The 12,378-nt window shown below is 40.5% G+C and overlaps 1 protein-coding gene across 2 annotated transcripts in view; it reads left to right on the top strand.

Annotated features, from left to right (window-relative positions):
• The window catches only part of HPS5 (HPS5 biogenesis of lysosomal organelles complex 2 subunit 2), a 31,321-nt gene extending 20,431 nt beyond the window's left edge, over positions 1-10,890 (top strand). For both annotated transcript variants that reach the window (XM_053272554.1, XM_053272563.1), the window contains 9 exons: positions 385-456; positions 1,262-1,920; positions 2,339-2,459; positions 2,806-2,961; positions 3,279-3,398; positions 4,548-4,661; positions 5,013-5,119; positions 8,148-8,433; positions 8,920-10,890. In XM_053272554.1, the coding sequence (XP_053128529.1) occupies positions 385-456; positions 1,262-1,920; positions 2,339-2,459; positions 2,806-2,961; positions 3,279-3,398; positions 4,548-4,661; positions 5,013-5,119; positions 8,148-8,433; positions 8,920-8,980 (1,696 nt within the window). In that variant the 3' untranslated portion in view covers positions 8,981-10,890. The remainder of the gene's footprint in view (positions 1-384; positions 457-1,261; positions 1,921-2,338; positions 2,460-2,805; positions 2,962-3,278; positions 3,399-4,547; positions 4,662-5,012; positions 5,120-8,147; positions 8,434-8,919) is intronic.
• The last annotated feature ends 1,488 nt before the right edge of the window (positions 10,891-12,378 follow it).

Below are 12,378 nucleotides of genomic sequence, written 5' to 3'. Positions count from 1 at the left end.
TGCCCATTTTGAATAACTCAAATACTATCCAAAAGCAACCTTCAGTTATTGAAATGCCAGGTAGCATATGTAGTCCTGGCACCAGCTTATAAAAGAAAAATGAGCAAGAGAAAGACTTGCCACCAATAATACATAATCAACCCAAGTCCAGAGCTGTGACTGCATGGAGTAATCACTTCTTTGTCAGTACAAGATATTGTATTTGTAATGCTGAAAGGTCAGCAAAGAAAACCAGCAAAGTGAGGGGGAAATGAAAGGCCACAGTGTTTGTACCTATTTGTTTTCTTGCTCCTTTTGCACTTAACTGAATCACAAGATTGAGGTAAGGGAGACTATTTTTCACTTCTCCTATTGTTTATTAACATGAACTTCATTTCTTTCAAGGGTAGAGTTACAGAGCCAGTCTTCAGAAGAGGACCACCTTAAAGACCTCAAGGCAGCAACTGGAGATACTCTGTAAGATTTTGTTATAAGGATACAGTATGAGTGGGAGAGAGCCATTAAGCTTCCTAAAGCTCTTTGGAGGAAGGTTGGGATAATAATGTAGTGGCTTGGATACCAACTAACTGCCTCACATGGGGTAACTTCTGTTAATAGAAGGCAACTTGCACAAACAAAAAGTGTTATTTGCACAAATGCAACTCTCCTTTTCACAGAGGGAGCTTTTGTGAGCAAAGGAGTAAGGTGAGATCCAAGCCAATACATTTGTAGAACATAATCTTTGCAGGTGAAATATGCGTCTTGTAGAAATGTGTGCTAGGCAGTGCTGTGCAAATAGTGTAATACTTAAGAGATATTTGGAAGTTATGTGAATCATCGTTATTAACTTTGGGCACAATCCTATCTTGACTGGATAAGAATTTGGGAGATTCATACGAACCTCCTCTTCCCCTGATTGGCTTGTGCTGCTGCACATATAGGAGGAGGGAAAGTAAGGCTTCCCTATCAGAGGAGAAGTAAGGATTCCTATGGGAATCTTCCATACATAGACACTCCATTGATGAACTGGATCATATTCAAAATATTAATACCAGTAACTGGAGGTTGTAATCCTAAAAACCCATGTAAGGAATTCTACATTAGCAAATGTCACATTTTAAAATTATGAATTTGGAAATGAGTAAAAGGGTACACCTGAACAGCAACTGTCTTAACTAGTTGTAGTGAACACTTCTGTGTAGAACTTGGTTTTCGCTCCATAGTCAGTTGGTTTGTTATAGTATTTATCAACTAATAAGTTGCAATTCCTGTTGTTTTACAGAACCAGACTTCAGGATCCTCTGGTTTTATTACAACCACAATGCTTGAGGGAAGTTTTGTTGGATTGGCTTCCATTTTTAGAAGAAGCATTTGGATTCAAGGCTGCTTCCATTTCAAATGATGACTCATCTCAGTCAAGTGTGCCTTTACAACCTGAAGAACATCAAATTTTTGAAGCAAATTTGGAAATGGATCAGTGTAGTAAACTGGTGGATAAGGAAGAGAGGCCTGTTTTGAGAATGAACAATGAAAATAGTTGTGTAAATAAAGAAGAGGGAAACGTGCTGGAAGAAAATGCTGAGTCAGCTAGGAACAATCAGACTGATAAAATACTATGCAAAAAGCCTGCTAGTTCAGAGACAGCCTTCAACCAGTCTCTTCGGATCAACCCTCCATGTTTAATCGCACAGGACATTCAAAAGGATCTGGTAGAGCTGACAACTTTGTGTTTTGAATTAAATGTTTATAAGTGTTCAGAAATAAATGATGAACAGTCTGTGCACCCAGAAGCTTCCTCTGCAGAAACTTCCTCTGCCTTGGCTTGTAAATTCATAAAGGACTACTTTTTTCTTTTGGATTTGGAAAGACTGAAGAAGTGTATAATAACATGTCACAGCAATCATCCCAGTGTTTGGGAAACTTATGTGGAAGGGCTAAAAGGTAACTGATTTGGTGGCTTTGGGCTTAGAGCAAGGTAGGATCTGTTGTAACATCTGAATGGAGTAAACCTGACTTATTCTAGCCAATTCTCAAATAAACCAGGATCTGAAGCTATTATTGTATCCCAGCTTCAGGTCTTGGATTATTTTGGAAACTCTGGCTTAAGTTCTGAACCAGGCCTTTTATCTAATTCCAGTGTACAAAGTTAAAGTTACAAGTATTAAAATACCAGGATACTGAGTTGCATTGACTTTATTTCAGTTGTTAAACTAATGCACACTGGCCCTGTAAGAAAGTGAATTCTCCTTCAGTTCAACTTTTGCTATGCTGAAGCACATACAAAAATTAGTGCAAGTTTTTCTTCTTCATGCTACTCTTAAATATAGTGGTTTGTAATGTGTATAATTATTGGTTTCAGAACTGACTTTGACTAGCCCAGTCACAGTGACACTGGAAAATGGTGACATGTTTAAAACACTGAAATTGTTAGTTGATCTGGGCCCTTGGGATGCTCCTGTGTTGCTGGCACATGCCCAAAGGTATATACACTTTTTGATTTATTTGAATGTTTCATATTCTAGACTGTGCTTAAATAATGATCCAGGCCCATCCCCTTGCACATGCATAGGGGATCCTGTACTTCCGCTCTTACTGCTGTGTCTATGCAGGGCTGTAAATATGTGGAGGGAAGACAATGATAATGATGATAAATAATGTTAATGTATAGTTTAGATTTAGGCAATCCTCCCTATTGTATAAATGCAGTTTACTTGCATCATTAGCAAGTAAATATATTATCAACAGAATACTAATAAATGAACTGAGAAGAATTGTGTGTTAACAGTTTTTTGTGTTGAATAATTGTAATCTTTTTTTAAAATATAGGCTGTATGAAAAATTTGGAGAAACTTCTCTAAGGCCCCTTATAAAGTTTTATCCCTCCATTTTGCCTTCAGACATCAAGCAAATTTGTAAACGCAATCCTGAACACTTTCTAGCATACTTAGACAGTCTAATCAAATCCAAGGCTGAAGATGAAAGGTATATACAGCACTCTCTTTCTTTGGGGATGGGTTGCAGAAAAATATGCCAGTGAAATCAGGCTCATGACCTAGTTTAAAACTCTCTCTTTAATAAAAAGCTACAAGATTATATACAGTAAGGCTTTAAACATTCTTTGTTTTGCTCTAAAAAGGGCACAGACAAATCGTACTTGAATCTGCTGTATTGTGTTAAGATGTAAAAGTAAAACTAGTCCTAGTTTGCTGGATGTTACAAATCTTCCTTTCTCACTGATGTAAATACATTTCAATTTTTTAACAACTGGAATAACTGGTGGTAAACTATCCCTTTTCCAGGTTGTCTTTTCTTAGCTCTCTACTCCATCCTGAATCACTACGATTAGATTGGTTATGTTTGGCAGTGTCTCATGATGCACCTCATGCTGCAAGTACAATGGATGACAAAGGAAATCCAAGGTATGGGTTGCAGTTACAGTACCAAAGCTTGCTGTGTGGCCATACCTATGTAACAATATTCCTGTTACTGAAGGTTTCCTCTAGGGCTTATATTTAGATGAACAGTCACAACGCATGCCAGTAGTATTTTAGCTTTGGAGGATACTACTTCTAAAACTATAGACCACAGTACTCTCTCCAGTGGTCTCAGTGATACCACCATTTAAATATTAGAGGGAAAAGTTCAAAAGCTGGAAGCTTTTCTTTTTTCTTTTTCTTTTTTGCCAATTCTGCTGTCTTTGAAGTTCTATCCACTGTTACAGTTGGTTGACTAGCTAGAGAAAAAATTGTGTTTTCTCAAGCTACTCGTAGATAGGCAGTGGAAAAATGTGATACTTCTGCAATGGCAATGATGCCTTGAAAAAAGAATGCTCCACAGCTGGATTAAATATACACATATTTCTGCCCCATTTCTTTTTATGGTTATGCATCTTTGTAAATTGCTTTGCATTTCTCTTGAAAAGTGGCATGTAAATGTTGTTAAAACCTGGGATCTGTTGCTTGGTTTAGTTCTGTATTTCATTGTTAACTTTATTGTATTTGCTTTTAAATTTTGTAAGCCACATTGCATGTGTTTTAACAGAAAAACAGAGTACTAATACAGGTTCTAAGTCCCAAACTTATACAGGGGTGGGGTGGGGTGGGGTGGGGTGGTGAGAGACACCTTTTTAAGGGTATATTAATAGGTGCTTACCTTCATTCTCACCACACCTGAATGCTGCTTGGAGCAGCAGCACACTGCCCAGCACCCCCTGTGATGGTGGATCACCTCCGCCACTCACCTGGCCTCTGCAGAACTAATCCCTTGCCGGCAGCCAGGTGAGTGGTGGAGGCGATCCACCAATGCAGGGGGTGCTGGTCTGCTGCTCCAAGCAGCACTCGGGTGCAGCAAGGATGGAGGTAAGTATCTATTAATTTCCCCTTAATGGTGTCTCTTGCCGCCACCACCCCCACCCCCACCCCGGCAGCACCCATACCGGCCGCTACTGAACTCATATGTAACCTTTTTCTAACAAACGTTTGGTGGTAATTCTGGGGGTCATTGTGTGTTATAAGTTCATTTTAAAAAATAAAGTTTAACTTCTCTAACTTGGTGTTTGATATTTTCAGGCCACGCTCACATTTATTTACTTGGGGATATAACCAACTGATTTTACTATTGCTGAAACTCCCAGCTGACACTACAACGAAAGAGAAAATGTCTGACATTTGCAAAAGCTATGGGTAATGTAGAAGGTTTAAAAAAATAAAAAAAAATTAAGATTAACCCTTAGTTTAATCTCAAGAGTATGCTCCCCCTGACTCCTTTCTGTTACACAACCTATTAGTCTACTCTGCTAATGCTAAGAGGAAGGGGTATCATTGCTGTTTCTGAGTGTTAAGAGGTGTTGGTTGGTTTCTTGCCCAATTTGAAGTGTGGAATGTTAAGAGAGATATTACTCACTTTAGAGTCTGAATGCGTGCCACTTGAGAGCAAAAGTCAGAGTTTGTAGTAAATTGGAATGTCAGATTATAATCGATCATAATACATTAAGAATTTATTTTGATTTCTGGTACTCTTTGTTATATTTATAGCTTTTGGCCTGGATATCTTTCTCTCTGTTTGGAGCTGGATAGAAGAGCTGAAACCCTTACTAATATTATTCATTTGGATGATATGAACTTGTTGGATAGAGAACATGGTTGGTAAAACTTGATTTTTGAGTGAAACCCGACATTCTGTTTGTACTAAGTAGCTTTGGCATCTATTTTGTTTTTTTAAGTGCTAAATATACTGTAGAAGAAAAGCTGCACATAAATAAAATAAAATATGGTGCTTTTTAAGGATTTTGCTGCTCTGCTTTGAAAAACTTCAAATTCCTGATTTAGCTCATTACATTTAAGGAGACTATTTTAGTTTTAGCTTTTTTAAAAGTGAATTTATGTCACATGTTCCACTGGTTTTTGAAAATGTTGGCTGATGTTCAGACTAATGACAGATCCCTGGAACCATTTTTCACATGTGCATTAGAGTGGGGGGATTTTTGCTGATTTTCCCTCCCACTATCGCCCTTTCCTCTGATATCCCCTGAAAATACATCCCTGAAGAGCCTGCAACCCTCAGGCATATTATCAGGTGTAGCAGAGGGAAGGGAGATTTGCCAAAATCGTCCCTCCTCCCTTGCAAACATGAAACTTTGTTCTATGCACACTTTAAAAATGGTTATGTTGTCCTTCAAGATAAATATTTCTAGGGCAGTTTATCAGATTGAAAGAATAGGCATGGGGTGGGGGGAACAGTGAGCTAACGTGTGTTTAATGCTCTGTTCTGCATCCCAGTAAATATAAATATAACCATGATGATAAAACACTTGTATTTGGGATTGACAAATATGCCATTTTTTCACTGGCTGACATTCTGACTAATGAAGTCTGTGGGGGTGCTGCAGAAATCCTCATGAGACTCTCCCAGTCCTCCATGTGCATTTTGACCTTCCCGTGTTGTTCTGGTGCAGATCTCAGTGAAGTAGCTCCAAACTCCTCAGTGTTTTTCCTCCATTTAAGAATGGACTTAGACCATATTTTCTCCTTGCTGTTTTGCTGTCCTCTTTTGATTCTTCTTTTTTGGGGGAAAGGGGGTGGTGGTGAGAAACTGTTTTTCTTCTACTTTCATTTTTCCTTTCCTCCTTCCTTCCCCCCGCTGTTTTCTCCTCTGCTGAGACCATGCAGCGAAGAGCACCAACACCCTCCTTCTCAATTCTCAAAGGAATTGAGGAAGAACTAGGACATGCAGGGATCACTTTTTTTGTGGCCCAAAGACGTGATTACCAGGCCCCTTCAAGAGAGAGACAGGGCCACTCAGGGTGCAGACACCACCGCTCCTTGGCCTCTAGAGGGCATGTATCCTGTAAAGCTATTCAGAACAGTGCTATGTTCTCATACCAGTGGCACCATTCTGGCCATGATGGCCGTGGTTTTTGGATCTGAAGGACCTGGCAGCAGCAACGCCACTACAGCTCCTGGAGAGGCATGACCTCCTGTCCCAAAGCCCTCTCCTGCACCCCAACCCATCCTGGCTTCAACTTCACGCCTGGCTACTGAGAGAGCCATCTTAGCAGTCAGAGGCTACTTCAAATGCACCCAGAATACCATTCTTGCCACTCATAGACATTCCACGATAAGCATAAAGACTACGTGGTCCGCCTTCCTAAAATGGCCAAGCCTAGGCAGTTCGACCCCCTCAAAACCACAATACCACAACCCTTGGACTTTTTGCAAGCTGGTTTAGACAAGGGCCTTTGACCGGTGACTCTAAGGAGATGGGCATCTGCCCTCTCTTCCGTCCTTTGGCCCCAGGCTATGGAATCACTCTCAGTCCACCTGGATGTGAAGCATTTCCTCCAAGGAGCAGCCAACCTGGCTCCACCAACTGTGCACAGATTCCCAACTTGGAATCTCAACAAGGTTCTGAATGCTCCGACTCAGGCTCCCTTTGTACCTCTTCACATAAAATTTCTCACATACAAGGCCCTATTCCTGGTTGCCATTACCTCTGCTAGGAGAGTGTCTGCATTGGGGGTGCTATCCATTAGCAAACACTTCTGTGTTTTCCACCCACTTCTGTGTTTTCCACCCAGACTCCGTTGTTCTCAAGCCAGACCCACCCTTCCGGCACAAGGTTGACTGACCTTTTCATCGTAGCCAGGACATTGTACTTCCTTCCTTCTTCCCTGAACCAGTACACCCCAAGGAAGTCTTGTGGCATACGCTGGATGTTAGAGGAGCGCTAAAATAATACCTTTGTAGAACAAAAGTGCTCCAATGCACTGACACGCTCTTTGTCTCCTTCCATGTGAACCAAACCGTCCAAGGCCTCACTGGCATGCTGGATTAAGGTGTGCATCACTATCTCATACAAGGCACTTCATCTCACACCACCGCTCAGAATCACTGCACACTCCACCAGAAGCGCAACCACTTCTGCAGCCTTTTGACTAATGCATCGATTGGAGACATTTGTAAAGTGGCCACATGGAAACCAGTTTCTCCTTTCGTGAGACACTACAAGCTCTCTGTGCATCAATCAGCCTGAGCAGCATTTGGATACACGGTGATCTAGCAAGTGGTCCCCCACTACCTTTCTCCTGTCTTATCTCACCCACATTGCTTCCCTTCCTCTGACTACTGCTTTGGTATGTCCCATTTAAAGGGATACCCTCCATCACTGGGAGAGAAAGGAACATTGGTAGTCTTACCCTGAAGGTTTGTTCTTCCCAGTGATTGGAGGGTATCCGGCCCGCCCGCAATGGTGAGTCTAACATTGTTTGGCTGACTGGACTGATTTGGATCTTTCCTTACTGTGCAGATCCCTCTGTATTGCACTTTGTCATACTGTTATATTGTTGCTAACACTTTTTGTCCACAACCCTTGGTCTAGTGGTGTGCTCGTTCTTTCCCATCCATGCCTTCTCTTTCACCATGTTGCCCTCTGTTCATAGCTTTGTTTATGCTCTTACCTGGAGTTTGGAGTCCTCCTTTTCACTGCATTGTCGCAAAACAGTCTCGAAACTGGGGAGGAGGTGCATCAGGGCAACATGGGAAGGTCAAAAGTTCAAGAGACCCTGTCTTATGGAGCAAATGGGCATCACAACCCAATTATAGGGATGCCCTCTGATCACTGGGAAGAAAAAACCTTCACAGTAAGACTACCAATGTTCCTTTTGCATTTAGGAGCAATTCCAGAGACTATGGAAGAATGGAAGTTCCTCCTTTGCCTTATAAAGAGTCATTGCAGCAGTGTCCTTCACCCTACTATGCAGAATGGCAGTGCCCTTGGTAATGGCACTCCAAATTGGCCAAATTGTATTACTGTTGAAAACGTGGCTCTCCTCCTAGCCAAAGATATTGGCCCGGATCGTGCTTTGCTGCTGTTGGAAGGCTGTGGCCTGATGGCTGAGTTATCGGAAAGATTTGCCAAAGTATGTGAAATACTAAGAATTGCTGAGAAAAGGCAAAGGTAGGTCTTGTGAGAACAGTTGCTTGTCATTTTTGAATGTAATAAATATAACCAAGAGGGACTACTTCTTCTGGTTCTGTACTAGTTGAAGTTTTAAAGGCAAAAATCAAGCTTTGAAAGACAAAAATTAAAATTCTCCCCTTTTGAAAAACATCAAGAATAAAATTGAGCTCATCCTAAATTCATGCCACTTCTTTCTGGAAAGAGGCATGGATATGATTACATCCTGAAAGCTCTTTGAGCACCTCTTCATTGGCATGGACAACTCACTTCTGTATAACTGCTGGGTTTACTTATAACTCCAGCAGCATTAAAGGAACAGATAATTAAGGTACAAATCTAATGAATTATCAATATAGAATTTGAGCTCTGGTAATCATTAACATAGTGGAAAGTCACATGTATGGATCAATAAGCGTGATTAAATAACTTACTGTTAAAATGAGTTTGACTTCCTTATTGTTTTTCCCCCCTCCCCCTCTGCAGAGCCCTGATTCAGTCAATGCTGGAAAGATGTGATCGGTTTTTGTGGTCTCAGCAAGTGTAGCAAGCAGTCTGAGGAAATGATAGCAACAGTAAAAAATGAATTCTTTTGGTGCTGTATCATTTTACAGAAAAGTGATGGGGTAGCATCCAGAGCAGCCCTGCTGTAAGAGTGCTATCACACATCCTTTCCCCTGCTGTCTCATGCAGCCCCCTAAAAAGATGCTCTTTGGTAGCTCCATCCAGCTGGGATTTGTCCCTGCAGCCACCAGCACCACATCCCACACCATTGCTGCAGGCCCTCCAACCCAAGCTATTCAAGGGACTGTAACAAGGAGGAACAGACAGAACATGGCTTGTGTTAGCACTCTAGCGCCAACGCCATTCAGGTTGCTACTTTTCCTGTCTAGAAATTTGTACAGTTAGACTGCACTAAAGTGTTAATAATGAAGCTTCATTTTCTAATACACATGTTCAGGTCTTCGTCGATTAGATTTCGTTGTATCCATATTTGTTTTGAAAGTGTATCAGTTGATGAAGTGTCAAATGATATTCCTGACTGCTTGGCAGGATTACTTGTATATTGTAAAAGCTTTGAACTATCAGTGTTAAGCTTCGGTATAAAGATTTTAATGTACAGTAGTGTTTCAACACTTGAAAAGGTTGATGTGAAATGATTTTGTGTATGGCAAATTTGTACTGTATATATGCACATGCATGCACACCTGCCAGGTTACATAATTATCTTCTAAAAAGCACCCTAATGCATATGTGAAATCTGTTCTGTACTGTTTTCTTTGTAGAATGGCAGCCTGATCCTGTGCATGCTTATGCTCAAGTGCGAAAGAATTTCATCCTAAAGCTGAAATAGTGAAATATACTTGCTTTTAAGCTAGTGTTGGATGGTTCTTCACTGCTGCAGTGTTGTATTCTTTGGCTTTGAAATGTTCACATTTTAAAATCCACTTAACTAATCGCTTTGTAATTGCCAATGGTAACATTAATAGAATATGTGTATTATTTGGTCTCTTCTTAAGATTATTTTACTAAAATATTTTTAATAATAATAGTTTGAATCAAAAGTAATATGAGGCTGTTCTGGCTTGTGCAAGGGGTCTTTCTGCTTCTCCTTCTCCTGGCAAGCCCCTGCATCCCCGTGGGGGAAAATACCCTGGGAAACCCTCTAGCATAGTTTTCTAGGAATGTGAGCGGCTGCAGTATGGGAGGGTGGCAATGAGCGTGGTCACACATTTCATGTACACCTAGTCATGCTTTCTGCTCATTCATGGGGGTAGTTTGGGTTAATCCAGTGTAAATTATACTTACGGGAGATAGGGCATGTATCCTGTAAAGCTATGCAATTTATATCAGTTATTATTGGTGTGGATAGGGATGTAAAAGGATTACAGAATTGTTCTACAGTCATTAGTCATCTCTTCCACATTTCTGGTGTTCCAGCTGAATATTTCAGCTGATGTCTGAAATGGCACAGTTGCATCATCTTGTACCCCAGATTTCCTGGTTAATAATGACATACTGGTACTCCTGAATGAATTATTGTCTCTTAACATTTCACATATCACCACATTAGAATGTAACTTATCTTTTTGTGCCTTGTTTTCCTAGACTGCAGTCAAAATGAGTGTTTACTACCTCACATTGGGTTTTAGGATAAATAGTTACAGTTTTAAGACCAATGCAAATGCACAAAATGAATTCATGAACTGGTACATTTAACAAAACTCTGTACTGCATCCTGTTTGAAGAGAGTGGTGTGGAACAGCTAAAAGCCTGATACATTCTTTTATATTAACAGTGCTGTTTTTTACTTCATACACCACTAACTTTTGAGAATACATTATGATTTTGTGGCCACTGGTCATAGTAACAGCAGCTTTAAAACATGATTGTACTCAAATTGCCTTGTTAATGATTTTAGCTAACTCAAAATTTTAATAAAGTTAATATATCTTACTTGTTGGTTCATTCTTTAATAACATAGGGGTAAAAAAGTTGACTACAAAAATATTTCAATTGCTTTTCCTTCCATCCTTCAATAAATTGATAAACGTATAAGGAAATCCCTTTAAAGCATATTTGTGTGGAATAATGTCTCTATTGTGTTGGTTTTTTATGGAGAACAGAGTTGCATTAATTGAGACAGTAGATGTGCATCCTGTGTGTGTGTGTGTGTTTTAAAAGAGGTTTGAACAGCATAGAATCTGGTATTGGCCCTCTTGTGCCAGTGGAAACACAGATGCATCTTTGCTATCTCTGCTCCACTGGTGGAATACTATACAGGTTGAGTATCCCTTATTTGAACTGCTTGGGACCAGAAGTGCTTTGGATTTCTGACTCTTCCAGATTTTGGAATATTTGCATACTGTAATGAGATCGTGGGCATGGGATCTAAATCTAAACACGAAAGGTTACTGTACACTATTTTTTTTTAAGGTTTTATTTAAAGTACAAAAAACAAATAAGCATAAGCAGGTAGCCACAATGAGTCGGTGCTGCGGGTGCATGCTGTGGTGGTTTCCAGATTTTGGAGCATTCCAGATGTCCGGATTAGAGATACTCAACCTGTACTACTAGAAACTGGCTGGTGGGTGTTAAAATTGGAAAGGGGAACTATGTAGAAAAAGTGCTTTGCACAAACAGCTTGGTAACCTCAGAATATATATCCAGGAAGAACATTTTGCTGGTACCAGTATTGGAGGTGGGTGTTGCCTCTGGGTGAGGGAAGGGCTTGAACCCTTGTCCTAGTGAGGCCTATGGGTTGCATAGCTTCCTTGGGAGGCCTTGTTTTCCCTTTCTCTAGCATGCTAAAAACTAGCTATTGGGGTGTCAAATGGTATGAGACCCCATACATTCCATGAATTAATTGTCCTCAGCCAAAGGCCTAATTCCCAACCCTTTGTGACTGACAATTCTTTACCTTCTTCCCAGCACATGAAAGAGTTGCTTATAGTAAACAAGAAAGAAAGCAGGGCTGCAGCACAAATCTAATTGGGCAGCAGTCTGTTTCCCTCACCCCATTGTGAAAAACATAAAGGGTAGTTGCAAAAATAAGAGTTTCTGGCGTTTGGTGTTCACTCTAACCCCAAGTTCCCTGTTCAGACATTATGCTGTACTAGTGTACAGATGTCTGTACATGCATACATATGTTTGTGTGAATGACTGTTTTCAGAGAGAAAGTGAACCTGGAAGTAGGTTTTTCCAGTGCATGGGACAGATAGGAAGTGCACTAAAGTACTTGCATCCCACCTAACATGTGAATGACTGTACCTGTGTACAGATATGTACTCATGTATACTCCTTGTAGGAGTGTTGAACTTAACATGAATGGGCCTTATGTAGGGCCTGAAAACTTGTAGAGTTCGCTGTGAGTTAGGTTTTTCCTTTTTATTTCAACATGCAAGCACATATGCTTCAATGCCCTGATATATATAGTCAGTCCTT

The sequence above is a fragment of the Hemicordylus capensis genome, chromosome 1, assembly GCF_027244095.1.
Source record: "Hemicordylus capensis ecotype Gifberg chromosome 1, rHemCap1.1.pri, whole genome shotgun sequence".
Lineage (NCBI taxonomy): Eukaryota > Metazoa > Chordata > Lepidosauria > Squamata > Cordylidae > Hemicordylus > Hemicordylus capensis.
This window is presented reverse-complemented; position numbering and strand designations above follow the sequence as displayed.